The 21,947-nt window shown below is 41.1% G+C and overlaps 1 protein-coding gene across 1 annotated transcript in view; it reads right to left on the reverse strand.

The window, feature by feature from the left end:
- The window catches only part of USH2A (usherin), a 938,899-nt gene that overhangs the window by 31,173 nt on the left and 885,779 nt on the right, over positions 1-21,947 (reverse strand). The window contains exons 64-67 of the mRNA XM_027564435.1: positions 13,279-13,488; positions 9,940-10,178; positions 8,339-8,547; positions 599-775 (exon numbers count right to left, since the gene is read on the reverse strand). Coding sequence (XP_027420236.1) covers positions 599-775; positions 8,339-8,547; positions 9,940-10,178; positions 13,279-13,488 — 835 coding nt within the window. The remainder of the gene's footprint in view (positions 1-598; positions 776-8,338; positions 8,548-9,939; positions 10,179-13,278; positions 13,489-21,947) is intronic.

Genomic DNA, 21,947 nt, shown 5'->3' on the forward strand with positions numbered 1-21,947 from the left:
TAATTAAATATGGTGAAGGAATTCAGTGTTAGAGGGAAGAGGGTTGTTATTTCAAGAACAGATACGGAGGTTGGTTAAGAAAAGCCCTTATTCAGGGTCCTTAATATCTGGAGATGGTTATGGCCGAACTGTGCTGAAGGTGCCTCAAGAAAAACTCCAAAGTCCCTAAAAGTGTATTGTTTCAGGCATTGCTCATGGCATCAGTGATTCAAGAAGGTGTGAGTTTGAGCAAACTCTGGGAGACAGTGAAGGCCAGGGAAGCCTGGCGTGCTGCAGTCCATGGTGTCCAGAGTCGGACATGACTTAGCAACTGAACAACAACGTGGCTAGTGAGTGCTATTGCTCTGGCACACACAACCTGCCCTCCTGTCTTGTTCCTGGGGACCCTCAGGTCAGCGGAAGCAGTGCTCCGAGGACTGCATCACAAACGCAGTGCACCAGGCAGGTCAACACAGAGCAGTCATTTTTCCGTAAGTAGTCACTTAACCCAGGACGTGTTAATGCTGAACGTCTGCGGGTCACCTTTTCAGATCCAGCATCTTGGAAAGCTGGGAAACCCAGCTCCTAATGCACTGAGAAATGGGAGCAGGAGACTCACTTTTGTCCGCGGTCCTCGGGATATAGAGGGTGGTGTCGAGGCCACTGTAGAGGCGCTGTCCTCCGTCGGTCAGGACGAACTCCTTCAGCCGCCCGTTCAGCAGGAAGGAGTTGCTCCAGTTCACACACACCACGGACAGGTTGCTGTCCACTGAGAACGGGGCACGGTACTGCGGCACTGTGCGAGAGGGATGTCAGTTCTGAAAACAGCTGGCAGAAGGTGCTAAGTTCTAACAACAGCTGAGAGTAGGTTCTAAGTTCTAAAAATAGTGTGGTGTGTGTGCGTGCATGCTTTTCATTTTCAAATATGAGCACACATTTTAAACTTTGCGCTTGCTAGAACCCTTCCTATTTACCTTATAGCTTAAAGGAAAAACCTGGCATTGGGGGGTGAAAAGAAAATCACTGGAACATGTGTGAAATGCTTTCTCAGCAATGTTGCACCTGCTTTCCAAAAAAAAAGAAAAAGATCAATGAAGAATGGTGTTTTATGCAATACAACTATTAACATACAATGGTTCTGCTCATCAGCATAGCCCCAGAGCTCACATTTTGTTACATTTTCCTTCTTTTAACAGGTAAAGTATCCTTAACACTATTAACTCCAGCGGATAGCTATTTTTCATATCAAATCAATATTTATTGCTACAAAGCCCCAAGGACTAGATGAAGTTAATATATATATTTTTTTCTCCCAACCAAACTGCTTAGATGGTGAATTATGTTCTTTTGGCGCCCATTTATTTTTAAAGCTTTTTCTTGAACCGTTAGTTTGTTTTCTAAGATAGTTAAAAAGCCTTGCAAGTAGCAATTCGAGAATAATAATTCATTGCCCTGACTAATCAATCAATAACACAGTACATTAGTATATAATCAAGCGCAGGTCTCGTAAGTATTATATCAGATAGAGAAGTGACTTTGTGTGCATTTAGCAGGAATGCTCCCTTTTCATTTTTCAGCTCCTTACTAAAATAAAGGAAGAACAAGCCTTAACGGAGGCTCATCTTCTAAATGAATCATTTTGGTAGCAACAAATGAAGGGATACCATATCATCTTGTCAAGTCAGAAGAGATTTATTTCATGAGATCTCATTTGCTCCAAAATAATCAATACATTTGTAACAACACTAAGATCCAGCTATATATGAAATTGGCTTTTAGGAAAAAAGTGAGTGGAAGAAATAAATTGGGTATCCTTTTTTCTTTTAAAATCAAATCCATGTGTTGCTGATGTGGGGAAATATAACAAAATAAGGAATCATTATGCTATTGTGATCATAGATTAAAACTAGGAAGACAAATTTGGTTCTCATCTTTCAAAATAAGACGAGAGGAAAATGCTTCCATAAACAGAGGAAAATGTTTCTGCAAATACTGAAACAAGAAGTATCAAGTCATTTTTCAATACTGTTGATAAATGTATTCATTTTTCACTTGAAAATGAAATGAAAGGCTCATCTGGCCTAATTGAGGCCAAATTGAGCCTAATATCACAATGAAACATACTATTGTGGTTGTTGTGGTTTCACTCTTTCATTTAATTTCTGTAGATTTCTACTTCTCCCCTACATTGTAACAGTATAGATAAAGAGAAGGCTTGTAAATAGTATGAAAATAGAAAGATAGGGGCTTTATTTGCCTTGTAGGATGTGGAGATCTTCCTGAAGAAAAAAAGAGTGATCAAACTATCAAAATAATCAGGAATAATGGGTTTAGAGATTGAGAAAATGATTAACTACTATTAACTACTATGTCAATAAAGCAATCCAAAGCACATACAACAGAGTACTTGATGTACTTTTTTCAGTTACTCCTTAAAACAATCTTGTAAGAATTAGCTCCTAATTTTTCAGAGGAAGGGACTAAGTTTCAGAGAGATTAAATAACTTGCAAAGGTCAATAGCTGGTAAGGGACCAAGGATCTGCACCCAGGCTTGCTTAATTCCAAAGGCTATGTTATTTTGTTGTAATCAATGTGCATTTATTTAAAGGAGCATGATTTACTAATTCACTTTATGGGGGCACTCCAGTTCTGATTTGGTTCATCCTGATTGTTAAATATTCAGGAATTTTGTGAGTTGGTTATTGAACCCAGTCACTATTAAAAATTAAATCATGTAAAACTAAATATATTAAAACAAAGGTAATAAATATTAAAACTTTGCATTTTAATATTGTGTTCTTCAGGCTGTTTACATCTACTTTCTCTGGAGGGTGGAAATATTATATAACAGTACACGATCTCTTCCCAACTCTGTGTTCAGTGCTGTCACATTGGCAACTTAAAATCAGTCAAGTGGGAGTATTTACACTGTGGAAATTGGCAAGTCCTTCAAGTCATGACATTTTTTTCTCAAGAAGGCCAGTTGTTAAACATTTGTACCTCACCTCTGCTCTCGCACTGAAGGTGTAATTTAGGAAGAGAGGGCAGAATATGCTGCTAATGCTTCTCCAGAGCTTTACTGAGTGTACATGTGATTCAGTTCAGTTCAGTTGCTCAGTAGTGTTCAACTCTTTGTGACCCCATGAACCGCAGCACGCCAGGCCTCCCTGTCCATCACCAACTCCCAGAGTTCACCAAACCAATGTCCATTGAGTTGATGATGCCATCCAACCATCTCATCCTCTGCCGTCCCCTTCTCCTCCTGCCCTCACTCTTTCCCAGCATCAGTGTCTTTTCAAATGAGTCAGCTCTTTGCATCAGGTGGCCAAAGTATTGGAGTTTCAGCTTCAACATCAGTCCTTCCAATGAACACCCAGGACTGATATCATTTAGGATGTACTGGTTGGATCTCCTTGCAGTCCAAGGGACTCTCAAGAGTCTTCTCCAACACCGCAGTTCAAAAGCATCAATTCTTTGGTGCTCAGCTTTCTTCACAGTCCACCTCTAACATCCATACATGACCACTGGAAAAACCATAGCCTTGACTAGACGGACCTTTGTTGGCAAAGTAATGTCTCTGCTTTTTATTTTTTTTTTCTTCCATTATTTTTATTTTATCAGGCCTACAGCAGAGTCAGATGTCTCTGCTTTTTAATATGCTGTCTAGGTTGGTCATAACTTTCCTTCCAAGGAGTAAGCGTCTTTTAATTTCATGGCTACAATCACCATCTGCAGTGATTTTGGAGCCCAGAAAAATAAAGTCAGCCACTGTTTCTACTTTTTCCCTATTTGCCATGAAGTGATGGGACCAGATGCCATGATCTTAGTTTTCTGAATGTTGAGCTTTAAGCCAACTTTTTCACTCTCCTCTTTCACTTTCATCAAGAGGCTCTTTTTTTCTTCTTCACTTTCTGCCATAACGGTAGTGTCATCTGCTTATCTGAGGTTATTGATATTTCTCCTGGCACTCCTGATCCCAGCTTGTGCTTCCTCCAGCCCAGAGTTTCTCATGATATACTCTGCATACAAGTTAAATAAGCAGGGTGACAATATACAGCCTTGACGTACTCCTTTTCCTATCTGGAACCAGTCTGTTTTTCCATGTCCAGTTCTAACTGTTGCTTCCTGACCTGCATACAGTTTTCTCAAGAGGCAGGTCAGGTGGTCTGGTATTCCCATCTCTTTCAGAATTTTCCACAGTTTATTGTGATCTACACAGTCAAAGACATAGTCAATAAAGCAGAAATATTTGTTTTTCTGGAACTCTCTTGCTTTTTTGACGATCCAGTGGATATTGGCAATTTGATCTCTGGTTCCTCTGCCTTTCTAAAACCATGTACATGTGATTACATTTACATAAAACTGCAAATGCTATCTTCAAAGCATCTTGTGATTTGTATTGTCTGATCCATATTTTCTCTCTGCTAGTTTGTATAATGAGTTAAAAGGAATATAAATAGTATTTAAACCCCATATGACAGCCAATTATTTGTCGTGTTTTTCCATGTCTGTGGATCCAGTAAGCAGATTAAGAGAACCCTTTCTCCTTCAGTACTAATGCAACCTTTAGCCACTTCTCCAATGTCAAGGAAGTTCTGATGCCTTCACTCACTCCATAAACAACACATTCTGGGTATCTAAAACACTCTGCCCAGTGCTAGAGATAAAATGCAGAGAATGAGGCTAAAGGAGACACAGATTTAAGGGAGAAGATACAAGCTCTGTCAGGGAGTCTTCCAAACTCAAGCTGATTATGAAAAGCTCAAAGAGAGGTGTGGAAGCTGGGTATGGGGTTCTGGGTTTCAAGCCGAGGGCTCGGGGAGAAGGTGACCATTTGGGAGTCAGCCTTTGCAATGGAAGCCTTCGAAGAGATGAACTCATCCGAAGAGGGAAGAGGTGAGGCAGGAGAAGAAGAAGGAAAAAAGAGTGAAGGGGGAGGAAGGGGAAAGTGTGGGCAGAGAAAGTTTGGGGTTTAACCTTAAAGAACTTGATTGGTGGACGATCAACCAACAAAGTTGACTAAAATGGAACAGGGACTCCCCTTGTGATCCAGAGGTTAAGAAGGTACGTGCGTGCTCAGTGATTCCAGTTGTGTCCGACTCTTTGTGACCCCATGGCCCGTAGACCACCAGGCTTCTCTCAGGCCAGAATACTCGAGTGCCATTATTGCCATTTCCTCCTCCAGGGGATCTTCCTGACCCAGGGAATCCAACCCATTTTCCTGTGTCTCCTGCATTGGCAGGCAGATTCTTTACCACTGAATCTGCCTTGCAATATAGGGCATATGGGTTCAATTGCTGGTCAGGGAACTAAGATCCCACATGCTGCAGAGAAACTAAACCTGCACAAAGCCCATGCACCACAACTAGAGAGCAACGGAAGATCCCACATGACGCAGTGAAGATCTTGACTGCCACAACTAGGACCTTATACAGCCAAATAAATAAATAAAATTAATAATATTAAATAATAAAATAAATAAATAAAATTTAAAAAATAAAAGAAATAAAATTGAACATCCAAGGAGGCAGGAGGAAAACTGGGAGCGACCTGCCATGCAAAGTATGGAGAACCACTTTTTAACCAAGGATCGAGGATTCAATCTCACTGAATGTTCCCAAGAAGTCCATGTGATTACTGGTGAAAAATGCCCAATGGATTATCGGTGTGGAGGTCAAGGGCAAATTTAGGAAGAGATTTTCATGCAGGGACGATGTGGAAATCAGTTGGGAGGAAGCTAAATAAAATGTGGAAAGAAAGAAAATGGGAAAGCACTTGAAGACCATTCTTTAGAAGAGTTGTGCCCTGGGGTGAGGAGCCTGGCCAGGAATCAAAAGGGAAATGGAGTCTGTTTGCTTTGAAATTAGAAGGGTAGAAGCAACAGTGATGTACTAAAGATTAGGGATAGAAAAACGGTGATCAGTAGGGATGGAAGTGGTGGTCAAAACACAAGAGGAAGGTCTATTTCAGATGGAAGGACCATCCCTTCCTGCCGTGTCCCTGATAGGGATCATGGAGATGTAGGGCATGTGGCTGTCTGGGGCGGGAAGGAAGCCAATTACTAATCGACGACTTTTCCTTTCCTGGTGAATTATGAGGAAGGAGTTCTGCAGGTGGGTGAGGTGGGTGAGGATGGTGAGGGCATGTGGGAACGGGGTGAGGAGCAGTGAGGGGTTGGAGGAGGGTGGAGAAGGTCTGAAATCTCTATTACAGATAGTAGGGGGCTAGTTGATCAGGTTAATACAGCAGTACTGAGGCTGCTGCTGAGCTGAGTGATCCTGAACTTAGAGAAACACTTCCACTTTCTAAGTGTGGAAGATGGAAGGACTGAAGCGCTAGCTTTAGCTCCTCACAGAACCCCAGGAGCCTCAGTGCAGATTCTAACGGACGTGAACAGCATCCTGGAACTGTAATGCACAGTCCGTAGCCCTGCCTCAGCTTTCTCATCTGTAAATCTGGTTAATAATAGGACTTAACTTCATAGGTCTGTGGTAAGGATTATTTGTCAAATGCTTGAACAGTGCCAGCAATAAGCAAGCTCTTTAAAAATGACCTTTTGCTAACATCCTGCTATATTGTTGCTCAGGCACATTAAGGTCTTTGTACGAGGCACTGAATTTTCGTGAATGTGTATCTCTCATTTTTAAAAATGTCAGTGTCAAATGAGATTATAATCTGTTAACAATGTTTCTGAAAAGCAAATTTGCAATAAGTGTTCAAAAACTTAAAATACCTGATATAGTAAGTTCCATTTGCTGAAGATAAATTCCATTTAAGAAGATAATCAGACATTCACACAAAGATTTGTTCATTTCTCACCACATTTATAAAAGGAAAATATTAGAAACAACTGGAATGGCTCAACTAATTCACACGATGGAATATTATACAGCCATTAACCTTGGTGGCTAAGAGTTTTTAATGTCATGGAAAATGCAAATAAAATAATATCAAGTATAAAAATCAGATATTAAGTTTTCATTAGAGTATGATCTCAACCACGTAATAAAAGCTGCATAAAAAGGGATTAAAGGAATAAATTATGCCAACATATTAATGGTGGTTGCCTCGGGGTGGAGTGGGATAATAAGCAGGACTGTCTTCATGGGTGTGTAACCTGTGTAGCTGCCCAGGGCCCCTCATGTAGGAGAATTATAGACTTAGTCTGATGCTCTGCTGTCATTGTCTTTAAGTTCTTAATGATTTCTGAACAAGGGACCCCGTATTTTTATTTTCCAGTGGACCCCACAAACTACATAGCTGGTTCTGATTATAAGTACTTCTTCATACTTTTTGTATTTGCCAGTTTTAAAAAGTAGACATATAAACCTTATCAATTCAGAAAAGGTGTTATTTTATAGAAATGTAAGGACACAATGAATTAGTTAATTGCCCTTTTCTGCACTCAGGAGCCCTTGTGTTCTTCCTGGAAGGGCCAGATTTCAGTGCTTACTGGCAATGTGAGCGATTATGTCATTTGTAAGGGAAAGGAGTGACAAACTTCTCCAAAAAGTTATCCCAAAGTAAATATATAAGGCTTCCCTGGTGGCTCCGCGGTAAAGAATCCACCTGCCAAGGCAGGAGACACGGGTTTGACTTCTGATCCAGGGAGATCCCACATGCCGTGGAGCAACTAAGCCCTGCACCACAGCTACTGAGCCTGCGCTCTGAGCCCTCATGCTGCAGCTGCTGATGCCTGCATGCCCAGAGCCTGTGCACTGAAACGGGAGAAGCCACTGCAGTGAGCAGCGTGCGCGCCACAACCACATAGCACCCCTGCTCACTGCAACTAGAGAAAAGCCCACGCAGTAATGAAGCCCAGTACAGTCAAAATTAAATAAATTACCAAATTGGTTCATTAAAAGTTTTAAGAATTACAAAAAAGTCATCTTCACTGTCTATTTTCATCTTACCCATATATTAATTTTCTCTTAATTGGTTTTCATCCCATTGCCACCTGACAAATCTTCCTAAATTCATTCTTTTTTTAAAAATTATTTGGCTGCATTGGGTCTTAGTTGTGGCACTCAGGATCTTTGGTTATGGCATGCGGGATCTAGTTCCCTGAACAGGGATCAAATTTGGGCCCCCTCTTTGGGATCACAGAGTCCTAGCCATTGGACCACCTAAATGGTGGTCCTCCCTAAAAAGGCCTCCCTAAATTCCCTCTTGATCTCCATGTTATTTAATCCAATGGGCATTTTCACCCGATACTTGTCTTCATGGATGTCTCAGTACCGTTCACTGGAATTGAACACTCAATCCCTTTAGCGAACTGTTCCCCTCCCTTCAGGACAAGCCTCCCCTCTGGCTGCCCTGCCGCCTCTCGGGCACATGGTGGCAGCCACTTCCACTCACATTCTTTTTGGGTGACGAAGCTGATCCATTCAGTGGCTGTGCTGCCCACCTCGTTGTGGGCCACCACCCTCAGCTTGTAGGTGGTGTAGGGCTGGAGACCCTCGAGGCTGGCTCTCTGCCCTGGCCCCCTGTACTTGGTCTCAGTTTGGCTGGGGGTACAGGGGGTGGCTGAATCTGGAGGGCATGCCTTGTAGAGTTGGAGCTCATAGCTGGAAGGAGAAGGGACACAGAAAGAGGAAACAGTCAGTGGAATTAGTCTAACTCTCTTTTATACCTGATCATGTTTAGTGAGAAACCATTTTGCTTTCACCAAACTACCAGCACTTTAAAACTCCCACTTGTGGGAGACACTTGTTTTCAGAAACACTTTATTTAACGCTGTTGGAAGTGGGCAGCAGATGGAACCAGAGAAACCATACTAGAAGTCCCCTGTATACACATGTTGCTGTCCACCCAGCAGTCAGGAATCCTTGTTGGTACAGATAAGATAGTTCTCTTTTTAGAGGACAGTGATAAAACTTCTCCTGTTGGAAATAAAGAATATCTCTTCTCTCTACAGATTATTTTGAGTGAAATAACTTCTTTGCTCTTTCAAACAGTGGTTCATTACAAAACTCTAAATTACATCAGAGGAATTCTGATTCAGCCACAGAAGTTCCTTATGTTTTAACTGAGCCCTGCAGAGTGAAAAATGCCAGGGAACCATGCTGCTGCTGCTGCTGCTAAGTCGCTTCAGTCATGTCCGACTCTGTGCGACCCCATAGACGGCAGCCCACCAGGCTCCCCCGTCCCTGGGATTCTCCAGGCAAGAACACTGGAGTGGGTTGCCATTTCCTTCTCCAATGCATAGAAGTGAAAAGTGAAAGTGAAGTCACTGAGTCGTGCCCGACTCTTAGCAACCCATGGGCTGGAGCCTACCAGGCTCCTCTGTCCATGGGATTTTCCAGGCAAGAGTACTGGAGTGGGGTGCCATCGCCTTCTCCTCAGGGAACCATGAGGAGGAGCACATTCTTTCAATGACAGGGAACACATTTCCTCAACTTTCTTTCATTGTTTTGGCAGCACACTGCGAGCCACAAAGGACCAGGGGTTAAACTTGTAGCCCCTGCAGTAGAAGAATGTTGTCTTAGCCACTGGACTGCTAGGAAAGTCCCTGCCTTGTGTTCCTTATTTTTGTTGTTCACCTTTCTATCCTTAGCTGATTTTATGATTGAGACACTTTGTAAGGAATGTGACCACTCATCGATTTTTTTGTCTATTTTGCTATAAAATGAAATGAAGTGTTAGTTGCTCAGTTGTGTCCAACTCTTTGCAACTTCAAGGACTGTAGCCCACCAGGTTCCCCTGTCCATTGAATTCTCCAGGCAAGAATACTGGAGTGGGTTGCCACTGCCTTCTCCAGGGGATCTTCCCAAGCCAGGGGTCGAACTCAGGTCTCCTGCATTGCAGGCAGCTTCTTCACTGTCTGAGCCACCTGGAAAGCCCATTTTGCTATAGGTACCTGTTCAATCAGCATGTCTTCCTGGGGAGGGTGGGGAAGCTGAAGGTCCGTGTGCATGTCTTATTTTGGTTTATTTCTCCCTTTGGCTCTCCCACACTACCTTTGAATAACACCGTTGGGGGACAGTGGCGGACTCCACTGGAAGGAGGCTGTCCTTGAGGCCAGCATCTGAATTTGCGGAGAGGACAATCCTGCGGGTGGAGCAGGAGGAGTTCTCAGCTCTGCTGTTGGCCCTTGGCTACAACAATTGAAGCAAGTGCAGGCCTCTACCCCAATGGAGTAGGTCGTGAAGGGCTGCAGGCTGTGAAGAGTCTGCTGGGTGGCCAGGCCTTCAGCCAGCTGTAGAAGGAGAGAGAAGGCTAGATGAGGCCGGGTCGCAAGTCACAGACAGTTGGTTGACTTTTATCATGTATCACGCTGCTGCTGCTAAGTCGCTCAGTCGTGTCCGACTCTGTGCGACCCCATAGATGGCAGCCCACCAGGCTCCCCCATCCCTGGGATTCTCCAGGCAAGAACACTGGAGTGGGTTGCCATTTCCTTCTCCAATCATGTACCATACATTCTCTGAAAACAGTGCCTCGCTAGTTACTCTGGGAGATGCACCCTAGCATCCAGCACAATATTTACCCTCAGGAATGATCAACCCAGTGGGAGAGTCATGGCTTACACATGCCAAAAAATGCAATGAGATAACAGTTAGATAGAAGTTTGAGGCCACAGGATAGGAATCACAAGGCGCAGTGTTGTCTATTACCATAAATACTAGAAAATGGCACAAAGCTCACAAAATACTGACCAAGTTCTATGACCCTCAGAATGATGTCTTTCTGAAAAAAATCTATATTTGAGTTATATTTCAATTTCAACATTTTCTAAGGTTCATATTCTGCCATTGTTACTTGTGTAGATCAATAATTTGGGTATCAAAACTTCCCTCAAATTCTAAAGTTGAGTATCATGAGCTTGAAATATATTTTATATATCAGTCAGTCGTTCAGTTGTGTGCGACTCTTTGCGATCCCATGGACTGCAGCACGCTAGGCTTCCCTGTCCATCACCAACTCCCGGAGTTTACTCAAACTCATTTCCATTGAGTCGGTGATGCCATCCAACCATCTCATCCTCTGTCGTCCCCTTCTCCTCCTGCCTTCAATCTTTCCCAGCATCAGGGTCTTTTCCAATGAGTCAGTTCTTTGCACAAGGTGGCCAAAGTATTGGAGTTTCAGCTTCAGCATCAGTCCTTTCATTGAATTTTCAGGACTGCATTCCTTTAGGATTGACTGGTTGGATCTCCTTGCAGTCCAAGGGACTCTCAAGAGTCTTCTCCAACACCACAGTTCAAAAGCATCAATTTTTGGCACTCAGCTTTCTTAATGGTCCAACTCTTACATCCATACACGACTACTAGAAAAATGATACCTTTGACTAAATGGACCTTTGTTTTGTCTCTGCTTTTTAATACACTGTCTAGGTTGATCATAGCTTTTCTTCCAAGGAGCAAGCGTCTTTTAATTTCATGGCTTCAGTCACCATCTGCAGTGATTTTGGGGCCCTCCAAAATAAAGTCTCCCACTGTTTCCATTGTTTCCCCATCAATTTGTCATGAAGTGATGGGACTGGATGCCATCATCTTAGTTTTTTGAATATTGAGTATTAAGGCAACTTTTTCACTCTCCTCTTTCACCTTCATCAACAGGCCTTTTAGTTCTTCGATTTCTCTCATAAGGGTGGTGTCATCTGCATATCTGAGGTTATTGATATTTCTTCCCTGCAATCTGAATTCCAGCTTGTGCTTCATTCAATCTGGTATTTTGCATGATGTACTCTGTATAGAAGTTAAATAAGCAGGGTGACAATATATAGCCTTGATGTACTCTTTTCCCAATTTGGAACCAGTCTGTTGTTCCATGTCCAGTTATAACTGTTGCTTCTTGACCTCCATATAGATTTCTCAGGGGGCAGGTCAGGTGTTCTGGTATTCCTGTCTCTTTAAGAATTTTCCACAGTTTGTTATGATCCACACAGTCAAAGGCTTTGGCGCAGTCAATAAAGCAGTAGTAGATATTTCTCTGAAACTCTCTTGCTTTTTTGATATATTTATATATATTTAAGAGTTTGAAAGTCCATGTGTTTCTCTAAAGGTATTGTTCTATAAGAAATATACTTTTTTCCTCAGTTATCTTTGTTGCATTATGAACTTTTTAGTTTATCTGGAGCAAATGTTTTTTCCCTTATTGTGGTTTTATTAAGTGCTCTTTGGAAGAGGAGAGCTCCGAAACTGGAAACTCATTTTCACATTGACATAAGCAACATTTAATTAAGAAGAGCTACCTGTTATTTAGAAAAATGTATACAAGGCACTCCAAATATAAATTATTTTAGTTTATTAATATTATCATTTTATAAGCATGGATAATCAAGGGTTGATTGTATTTACATCATCTATATTTATTGAATCAGAAGCCTTGTAGAAAATATGCTAATATTTCTTTAACATTCAATACGAGACTTCCTTGCATGTGAGTGATCCTTTGAAATTGTGTTTCCATACCTGGCACGCTGGCCTCAAAGGATTTCTCCACACTTGCCAAAATTGTTCCCTCAATCAGTCTAAATAATTTATCATGTAATACTGGGATGTGCACAATTTCTCCATGAGGTCTCTGTGAACAAAGTATTATAATCTATACTTATTCATGAGAAATGTGAGAGTGATACCAGCTGTCCTGCAGAGAAAAGAGACTTCATCTTCATCTCCAGGATGGTAGTCTCTTGGTTTAAATAATGCGGGAACCAGACGAGTTGATTGCTAGTGTCCTTTTCAGCCAGTGGCTGGGCTAAAACACAATGTGAAAGGTGATTTCCCTCCACAGGACTGTCTTATCTCCTCAGTGTGCCCCAAATGTGTTAATGCATGAACAGTGAGTAGGGCTGAGCTGAACCATTCTGTTGTCTTTTCCAAAGACCTAGAACTTTCTCAAAAGACTGAATTTTCAGTGTATGATTAGAGATTTGCTCATGCCAAATGGGGATTCTGAGGTTTTCCTTTGCTCTGTTTTTTTTCCCTTTTCATATTAACATTTATATCACTGACAAAGACTGTTTCTTGGCCCCTTACTACAAGCCACTACTGTGTTAAGTGCTTGACATGTGTATCCTAATTAAATTCATTCAATTAATTTGATTATCTCTAAGGTCTTAGGCTTCTTACAAGATCGGTGGAGTCTTGAATACCACCTTTAGCCCTCCTCATCCCAAGCATTTACATATCTTCTGTATGTTTCCTGATGCTATTTCTTTGCAGTGGGATCTTTGTGTCACTAAGGTCACCATGGGGCAACTGAGAACAGATGGATAAGAAAGAAGGATCAAGGCTAACAAAAAGCAAGGGCACCAAGCTTGGTTATTTAAGTAAACCAATCAGAATACTGCTGCTCACCACTGTCTGGGCCCCGCTGGTGCTCCTGGAGAACAATCTGTAGAGAGTGACAATCCCGTTGGGCTTCTGGGGGGCGCTGATGTTGACCACTGCTTGGGTGGCAGAAACCGCGTGGAACTTGGGGGCCTTGAGACCTTCTGGGGGGGCAGGTCCAGTTCTACACCGCGTCCAGCTGCTGGGGGCTTTACCTGCTGAATTCACGGCCCAGACCTCCAAAGAGAAATCAGTAAGACCCATCAAAAGCAAGGTAACCTCAAGCTGCAAAGAAGCTGGCAACCAGAGCAACTGAACACACAGAATGAGAGACACTGTGATTCTGGAACTTCACAATCGCAAAGGAGGGCAGGTCTTCCCTCTTTTTAGCCTTTGACCCTGTGAACACAGAGGGGCTGATTAGAACCTCGGTTTCCAAATGCAATCAGCTGATTTAAGCCTAATGAAAAGCTGCTCATCCCCGTGCGGGGCGTGGAGTGATTTTTGTTAGCTTCTGCAAACCGAATGTATCTGCAGACTCCATAAAACTCAGCAATTCTTAAACCCTGTCCTCACTCAATCTGCATGAAAATTAAATTTTCCTTTCATCAAGGAGGGAATAAACATATGGAAGGAAGTATAATCTTATTTATCAAGCACCATTTGTATAATTAAACACGAATATCCTAAAAGGTTGCCTTAGGTCATTATTTGCATGAGTAAGTAATTTGTAGAATGTCAGGTACAATAGACAGAGTAGATGGATGTATGAGTGGATAGGGTTAAATTAGGCCCAATAACAGCCAACTACACAGTGATCAATCAGGATGATAGATCTAAATGGCAATACAAGCGGACTGTCTGCATGTTTAGGAGTAGGAGTCTTCCTTAGTAAGCTTTCATGTTGGGCAAGTCTAACTTCAGGAAAATTTTTCTGCATTTGGTGTCTTTGTGTGTGTGTATACACACACATATATACACATACATGAATATTATAATTCATATAATACATATAATTGTCTATTTATAACATATATATGTATTTAATTATATATATTTGTTTTGAGCTTTTAAAGGCAAGTCTTGAAAACTTCATTCTATAGTGCACATGTTCTGGGTGTGTGATGTTAAAAGAGCATGTGGAATGTTCAAATGCAAGATATTTAGGAAACACTGTAGGAGAATACTTTGCAATGAGAGTTTAGTTTCATTTTTATTTTGCTTTCACATCAATAATATCTTTAAGAGAATTTAGTGAATCAGAGAGCTTTCAGCAGTTAGGCTAACTCCTATCAGTGTTTCTGTACTTTTTTTTTTTTTTGCAGATTTCTCTAAAAGTAATCTTTCTGATGTTGAATTGCTCTTGAATTACAGTCAAGAGTAAATCTCCAGGCTGTTGCTGATAGGATTGCCAGAAGCCCTGTTTTTCACCCCCAGTTTTATTGAGAAATAATTGATATACATGCCCAATTTTAAAAAGAGATAACTAACCTACTTACTAAGTAGAGCCTGCTCTTTTCAGTGTTCTGATCCATTGCTCCCATCATGTGGATAATAATCACTCACATTTGTATAAATTTTATACTTTACAAGACACTTTAACAAATGTTCACTGACTAGGTCCTCACAAACACAACTTTGTAAGGTGGCTAGAGAATATATTATTGGCCCCTTTTACAGATGGGGAAATCAAGCCTCTGAAATGTGATTCTCTTGTTCAAGGTGACAGAAGTCACAATACCTGAAACTAGAATTCTACTCTCCAGGAAATTTTATTGCTCTTTCCAATAAGCTGTGCTTTTGATTCTGTATGTCATCCATACAAATAAATAAGATACTCAGGATTATGAATATTAAATAACCTGTCTATAGACAATTGGAGAAGGCAATGGCACCCCACTCCAGTACTCTTGCCTGGAAAATCCCATGGACAGAGGAGCCTGGTAGGCTGCAGTCCATGGGGTGACTAAGAGTCGGACACGACTGAGCGACTTTCCTTTCACTTTTCATTTTCAGGCACTGGAGAAGGAAATGGCAACCCACTCCAGTGTTCTTGCCTGGAGAATCCCAGGGACGGGGGAGCCTGGTGGGCTGCCGTCTATGGGGTCGCACAGAGTCAGACACAACTGAAGCAACTTAGCAGCAGCAGCAGCAGCTATAGACAATTACCTGCAATTCTGGAATTAGGTAAAATCTCAGCTTGCAAGGGTAAACAGACACACCCAGGTTGCCTTGAATGATGAAGGTTTGTTTTGATAGACCCAAGGAAGTAGGAGCAGAAAACTGTCTTAGCAATGTGAGAGCCAGGTTCCATGGAAACCAGGGTCCAGGGCAGAACACAACAGCTGCTCTTACCACCCTCTCTGGAATGCATGGTCAGTCTAACAACAGGGAGAGTAGCTATAGGAAATAACTGATGAGGAGGTCATACTGTAAGGCTGATGAGAAAGAGCCTCTGACTTCAGTCTGCTCCAGACTAACCTCTTTTAATAAAAATTTCTTTCTGGAGGGTAGGAAAGCATTTTTGATTACACAATAAGTAACAAAGTTTGAAAAGAAAATAAATATTCTTGAGAAAGGGATGCAAAATAAGGTGAACACGCTGATATCAAACTCTTTGCCAAGTGAAAGGCTTTGGTTGGTAATTTAAGTGCATACAGGATTTTAGTAGGGGCCACAAAGGATGGAGAAGAACACAAGGAGGAAAGTGCAACTGGGTTTGACAAAATAAAAATTCAGCAAGCTGCCTATTAATTCGTGCTCAGTCACTCAGCCGTGTCCAACTCTTGAAGACCCCATGGACTGTAGCCCACCAGGCTCTTCTGTCCATGAGTTTTTCCAGGCAAGAATACTGGAGTGGGTTGCCATGCCCTCCTCCAGGGGATCTTCCTGACCCAGGGATCAAACCTGTGTCTCCTGTGTCTCCTGCATTGGCAGGTGGATTAACTACTGCGCACCAAATCTATTAAGGCTTTTTAATGCTCACATTGGCAGTTAGGTCTAGACTTCATGCCTTTCTGTGTTGCATGAGTTTTTATGGGGTGAACTTCTAGTTCCAAAATATAATTTAACTCATGGTATTTTAAAACACTTGAGTCTCAGTAATGTAGTATTTTACTGTATTTCTCTAGAAATATTAAAAAAAAAAAAAAAAAAAAAAAACGGGGCCATACAGAATTCCCCATCAGTAACTGGGAATGAATGTAGGCTCTAGTGTCTTTTGTCTTTGAGAGGAGACCTTCATAATACAGTGCTTTTTTCCTAGTCTTTCTTTTTAGTATTCAATCAATTTGAGATCAAAATAGCATTCATATAAATCAACATGCTTATGCAAAGCAGGAGCAGCCTATTTACATGCGCTCCTCTGAAAATGAAAGCAGTTACAATGAAGAAAGCTGTGCTAATGAAGCATTATGGATTTCTCAAGAGTTATACCACAAGGCAGTGTCTCTTATGCCAAACTACCAGAAGAAAAGGCAGAAAGAAACTGTCACTGAATCTCTTTCTTTCTCTCTCTCAAGGTAAAAAGTCCTTTAGCTAAAAATCGCTGTAGATTTTTGTCTATGCCCAGCTAAACAGGAGATAAAGGAACTAAAGTATAGCTTAAGGTTCAGGATAAAAATACTAACAGATTATGCTTATGGTTTATTTTTACTGAGAAATAATGGCTCCAAGATTTAGGTCCATCTTTATATGGTAGATAAAAAGCAGAGATCTTGTATGGGGAAATATGAGTAGTATACTCTGATCTTCTATTTTTAATGAACCTATATAAACATTAAGAAATGAGATATCTTGAGAACAGAGGTAGAATTGCGTACTTAGTCTGTCTATCTAGCCACCTATCAGGTTGGCGAAAAAGTTCATTTGCATTTTTCCATAAGATGTTATGAAAAAATTTGAATGAACTTTTTGGCTAACAAAATATCTATATCTATCTGCCACCTATCTACCTCTTATTTACCTAAAATAAACCAACCCACCTGATTTGTATTCCAAGATCCCCTCACATATTCTTGTTGCTGTTGTTTAGTCACTAAGTCATATCTGACTCTTTGTGACTCCATGGACTGTAGCCCGCCAGGCTCCTCTGTCCATGGGATTTCTCAGGCAAGAACACTGGAGTGGGTTGCCATTTCCTTCTCCAGGGGATCTTCCTGATTCAGGGATCCAACGCGCATCTCCTGTATTGCAGGTGGATTCTTTACCACTGAGCCACCAGGGTATATAAACAATGTATGAATTACTCAGAAGAAAGAAGGGACTTTTTAAGAGTTGAAAACTAAAGTATAATTTATGAATTTCATGCTCAAGAATGAAAAAAAGTAAGGATACATTTTCATCTTTTGTTTATGCAAAATATCCTCACACTCACACCATCTAGTTGAACATATTTATCCTTCGATAATAAAAAAAAAATTAAAGGTGATTAAAGTTTCTATTTATCATTTGGGTTTAATGAACATTTGCACATGTGCACATATATACACACACACGTACAACACACACACCCACACATTATAACTGTTAAGAGTTTGGAGTTTCCCAACTTAGAGCTACTAGTTAGAACAGGTTAGGGCTGGCTGAGATGGGGTGCTTTCCTCTCCAGGGTTTTGGGTGAAACCATGAAAGGAGTTACAATGTAAGAAGATGTCATAGAAAACACAGATTAAATATTTGAATAAATTAAAAATAACTAAAATGAGCTAACCCCAAATTTTCTAATTGACTAGCAAAAGAGTAGATCTATTTGTTTTCAATCTAATTTTTGTTATCTAACTAGTGACTATCACCAACCTTATGCTGTTGCCCATTAAAGATAAAATTGTTCTTTTAGTTATCCTCTGCCCACTTTCCCAGCCTCCTAGGACTAATTACTATATGTTGCTTTAAAAAGTTTTAATTACATGAAATGTCAACATCTGCCACCATGCTGCCCAAATCTCACTGCTGTGGAAACAATGGGTTCAATTGTTTGTCCTCTGTTGAAAACTGCCTTTTACAAATCTTCCTTCAGAGGAGTCTTTGTCCAAACGTGCTCCTTGGCTATTATCTTCAGAATCATTTTGCATTCCTATAAGAGAATTTCTAGTGAAATGATCTCAGAACCTGCCTTTTTTCCAAGTGATTCTTGTGCCCAGTCTTGTTTGAGAAACACAGAGAGCTCTTCCCTACAGAACCAGGTAGAGAAATCATACAGTTTTTTTTTTTTTTTCAATTTCTATTCACATGTTGTCTATTCAGAATTGCACTTTGCGTTACTTTTGTCATTACCTTCAGCCATTCAAATAAACACACAGCATGTATCTGGCTGAATATGTTACAATTGCAATGATCATTAACCGAGTTTATTACAGTGGCCAGAGTTCCAAACAAACCCAGAGTTCACTAGCTTTTGTAGAATGACCATTTGGCACCTAGTTTTCACTTGAGGAGCAAATTTCTTGAAATACTGTTATTTCTAGAACTTGCTGGGTATTTTTCCCTCCATGCAGCCCAGATGAACATTATTAACTATTTTTAAATGTTCTTAATTCCTCTCACCCAACATTTTCCCTCCTAATTTTATTCCAGAGGGAAAGCAAGAGTTTGTGAACAGAAGCATTTGTAAGAAATTTTGTAAAAGAGAAAGAGAAGGAATCATGACTCCAGTGAGGATGAAAGAAGAGAGACGCTTTAGAAACCTTAGCGTGGGGGCCCAATGGGTGCTTACATTAATGACCTAACTATTCTTTAGCACAATTTCCATGCTTAACTGTAGTTTTCATTCTAATGATTTGTCTCACTCAATGGCTCATAACTTTCTCAAATAACATTCCCCAGCCATACTTTCTCAAATAACATTCCCCAGGACTAATATTTTCCAAGTGCAGTCTTAGTGCAAAGAGAAATTCTTAATGTAAAATTTCAGGGTTTCTTAATTATAAAAATACCTTATGATTCTTTTGGTTGAGGAAATGCTACAAGTCTTGATAAGACCAGGAGAACAAACCTAGCAATGCTTTCTATACTATTAGTATCCAGTTGATGTCTACTTGGTCTTGAATTTGTTATCATTTTCCATATAAAAATGGACCATAGGAATAATGGGACTTTCCTAGTGGCTCAGAGATAAGGAATCTGCCTGCAATGCAGGAGACTCAGGTTCAATCCCTCGGTCAGGAAGATCCCCTGGAGATATGAGAGCAACCCACTCCAGCATTCTGGCCTCAAGAATTCCATGGAGTAGAGCCTGGCGGGGTTGCAGAGTCAGACACAACTGAGCGACTCACACACACACACATAGGAATAACCAAATTCAGCCAGTGATCTTTCACAAAAACCCTCTTATCTGATAACTCTTAATGTAAGCGACAGTGGCTGTCCTTCCCCTTGAAGCATTTTAAGATTTTGCACTTTTTTCCAGGCTGTTTATTACAAGTTGAAGTATAACTGTGACTCTCAGAGGATTAATACACAGAGGAATTTTTCAGTTCTCTGCAACTTCTGTGATATTCTATAACATACTTCCTTGTGGAATAATGGCAATTTTTGATAAAACAGAAACATTTCAACAATATTGTTTCGGACTCCGGCCGGACCGGGGCGGTGTCCCGAGAGGGCCCAGGGGGCGGAGCTCGCCGGCGCGCTGGGTCGGGGCGGGTCTGCGCCGCCGAGTTAAAAAAAAAAAAAAAGCCAAACAAACAATATTGTTTCATCAAGCAGCACTAGGGATGCAACATTATTCACAAAAACTGGAGAATATGAATATATTTTCAGGACAATTCACATCAGAAACAACCAAGTCCAACATGAACAGCCATGGCAGTAATTAATAAGAAGAGTAAATAGGTTACATGTTAACAGGCAAACAATTAAATTATTTGTTTCCTAGGGGCATGTAATGAGATTGTGATCCCACTCCCAGGAGAGAGACAAATAGATATTAAAAAGGTCTTTCCGATACCTATATTGGCTAAGGCCAACAGCTAATTCAATAGATTCGATCAAAATCACCTCTTCTTTCACTGCTCCTGATTTATGACTTGGGCTGCAGTTAGTCATCACTCATTGCAGTTTGCTCTCCAGCGCTCATAAATTATGCCTTATAAATAAAAAGATACAATCAAGGAAATCATATCAATTCATCTGCAACCTTGGAGTACATTTTCCCATGGCATTCATGCCAATGCCTTTTTAAAGGGTAGCTTGCCATGGGTTTTGAGTATGTTCAAAGAGCAACACACTAAAATAGGCTTTGCCAGGACTGAGGTTAAGAGAGACTAAAAAGAGAAGGCAATAAATCTGAAATAATATGATGATGATAAGATTAAAAAAATTCATTAACAGTCCCACAGGCTGCATTCATAAAGGAATCACTGGCTGAAAAGCTCTGGGTAGCTATCTGTTTAACCATCTACCTATCTGATTTTCTTTCATCATCAAATGGACTTTTTTCAGCATCTCTGTTTGCATGGTGCTTTGCCGGGTCCATTATAGTTATGCTTTTACAGATATGGTCCTTGCATTTCAGGCTCCTTTAATCTAAAACACTTTGCATCAGGCAAGATGGAACATGATTTTAATTGAATTCTGGGACCCAGGGGAAGAAGGGTACAGCAGAACATTGTGTTTGCTTCTACTGGTGCTTTTGAAATTCAGAGATGTGAAGCTAAGTAAAGAGATTACAAGACGTTTTCCTCACTAGAAATGGATGTCTTCCGTCACTACTGCTCAGCACACAGCCATGTCCTGTGGAGGTGCTCAGTAAGTATGAATGGCTCTTTCCTAAAATGTAAGAAGAGGAAAACTGGCTTCCATATTAGCGGAGAATACTGAAATTAGCTTCCATTTGATGTTCCTAATGATAATGAAAATTTGGAACTTATCATACTCCCTTTTAATTGCTGCGTTTGCTCTCCCTGAGAGAGCAAACTCAGGGACTCAGTCCTGTCCAGCTCTCTTGGAGGATACGTAAAAGTAGTTCATGGGTTTAGTGAGCACCTATACCTGTATAAGGGAATTACGCGTGCTGATTTACTTCCTCCTCTCAACATGCTGTGAGGGGCTATCAGCATCATAACCAGTTTATACACAAGGAAACAGAGGCACAGAGACGTTTACGTAGCTTGGTAAGTGTAGGACCAGCCCTGTCATACAGGTATGTGAGGTAAAAGCTTGAGCTCTCTGCTTTTTCTATTGAAGGAGGTCCTAGATAGACACATCTTCTATGTGTTCAAGATACTGCCCTGAGGCTGCTGTTGAACTCTGCACAGACTGGCTGTTTCGCAGAGAGGAGCCCTAAAGTGAAGTGGTGGAAACGACCACAAACATCACAGTATCCATACCTGCTGCTACGTATCATGCTTTAAACAATACTTCCTGTTATACAGAGGCAAGTACTAGTCAAATACTTTCCCTGCTACTCCAAACATGTGTAAAGTGAAAGTGAAAGTTGCTCAGTCATGTCCGACTCTTGGCAACCCCGTCGACTGTAGCCCACCAGGCTCCTCTGTCCATGAAATTCTCTGGGCAAGAATACTGGAGTGGGTAGCCTTCTCCAGAGGATCTTCCCAACCCAGAGATTGACCCCAAGATTCCCACATTGCAGGTAGATTCTTACCATCTGAGCCACCAGGGAAGCCCAAGAATACTGGAGTGGGTGGGTAGCCTATCCTTTCTCCAAGTGATCTTCCTGACCCAAGAATCAAACCAGT

This window comes from Bos indicus x Bos taurus, chromosome 16, assembly GCF_003369695.1.
Source record: "Bos indicus x Bos taurus breed Angus x Brahman F1 hybrid chromosome 16, Bos_hybrid_MaternalHap_v2.0, whole genome shotgun sequence".
Taxonomy (NCBI): Eukaryota; Metazoa; Chordata; class Mammalia; order Artiodactyla; family Bovidae; genus Bos; species Bos indicus x Bos taurus.